Source organism: Cryptomeria japonica, chromosome 8 (assembly GCF_030272615.1).
Source record: "Cryptomeria japonica chromosome 8, Sugi_1.0, whole genome shotgun sequence".
NCBI classification, from domain to species: domain Eukaryota; kingdom Viridiplantae; phylum Streptophyta; class Pinopsida; order Cupressales; family Cupressaceae; genus Cryptomeria; species Cryptomeria japonica.
The window spans coordinates 723158899-723160036 of record NC_081412.1 but is presented as its reverse complement, the minus strand read 5'-3'; the positions used below and the strand labels follow the sequence as shown (position 1 = coordinate 723160036).

The 1138-nt window shown below is 39.2% G+C and overlaps 1 protein-coding gene across 1 annotated transcript; it reads right to left on the bottom strand.

Moving 5' to 3' along the window:
• Window positions 1-429: 429 nt before the first annotated feature.
• LOC131857940 (uncharacterized) lies at window positions 430-921 on the bottom strand. The gene has a single exon (XM_059210731.1). It carries the CDS (start codon window positions 919-921, stop codon window positions 430-432), a length of 492 nt encoding a protein of 163 aa, XP_059066714.1.
• Between the last annotated feature and the right edge of the window lie 217 nt (window positions 922-1138).

Genomic DNA, 1138 nt, shown 5'->3' with positions numbered 1-1138 from the left:
GACCCGACAAAAGAAAAGGCACAAAAAGGCAACCCACGAGTATGAACACTCAAAATAGAAAATTGTAGGGGGGACTAACATCGGCTCTGACTAGGGACTAGAATTGTGAAGGAACTAGAAATGAACTGTAGAATCTCTAGTTTTGCAAGCAGACTTTATTTAAAGACTTAGACAGAAATAAAAGCAGAACTGACACAAAACTGCTAATCAATGAAACACTATATACAAAACCATGAGGGACTCTCATTTACAGTTGATATAATTTCAAATACTGACCATTATAAGTCAGAGGAAGAGAAATACCAGCTAGATATGCAAGTTTGAATGAATTTGGTCCTTTTACCTCATGAATCAAGAATGGTCCTTCCAAAGCGATTCGAACTTTGCACGTGCCCCTTTGGGTTCCCTTCTTCTATCCCAGAGCAGTACCTAATCACCTAGCATGAACTTCCGTGGCCTTGCTTGCTTGTTGAATATTTTCTTTGCCCTCATCTGGTGCTCAGTTACCCAGTCCACTAATTTATCCCTTTCTTCATCAATTCTCATCAAGTGCATAATCTGCTTTTCTAGAGAATTCTGGAAATAAACATCTTCAATGACAGTTTGTAATTTAGTGGCTGCCAGTTCCAAAGGAAGTGCGACCTGAGTGCCTACACCATAGACTAGTTCAAATGGAGACATCTCAATAGCCCTCTTTGGTGATGTACGGTTAGCCCAAAGGGCTTCACATAGTTTTTTATGCCAATCCTTAAAGTTTTCACTCACTAATTTTTTCATGATATTAATGAGGTTTTTATTATTGGATTCAGCCTGACCGTTTCCCTGAGGATAATAATCAGAAGAGTGAGAAAGGGAGATTCCATGGTCATAGCAAAATAAAGAAATTTTGGCAGAAGAGAAATTAGTAGCGTTGTTAGCCATAATTTTTAGCGGGACCCCAAATCGAACCTAGATGTTCTCTTTCAAAAAATTACAAACCACCTCTGAGGATGTCTTTCGTACGGGAATGGCCTCAACCCATTTAGTAAAATAGTCAGTAGTTGTCAATATATGAGTATGTCTTGCACTAGAGGTAGGTGTCAAAGGACCAATGAAATCCAAACCCCACTACTTGAAGGGTTCATCTATAACCACGGGT

Coding starts and splice junctions, on each gene's coding strand:
- LOC131857940 (XM_059210731.1), bottom strand. CDS start 921: ATGGCTAACAACGCTACTAATTTCTCTTCTGCCAAAATTTCTTTATTT.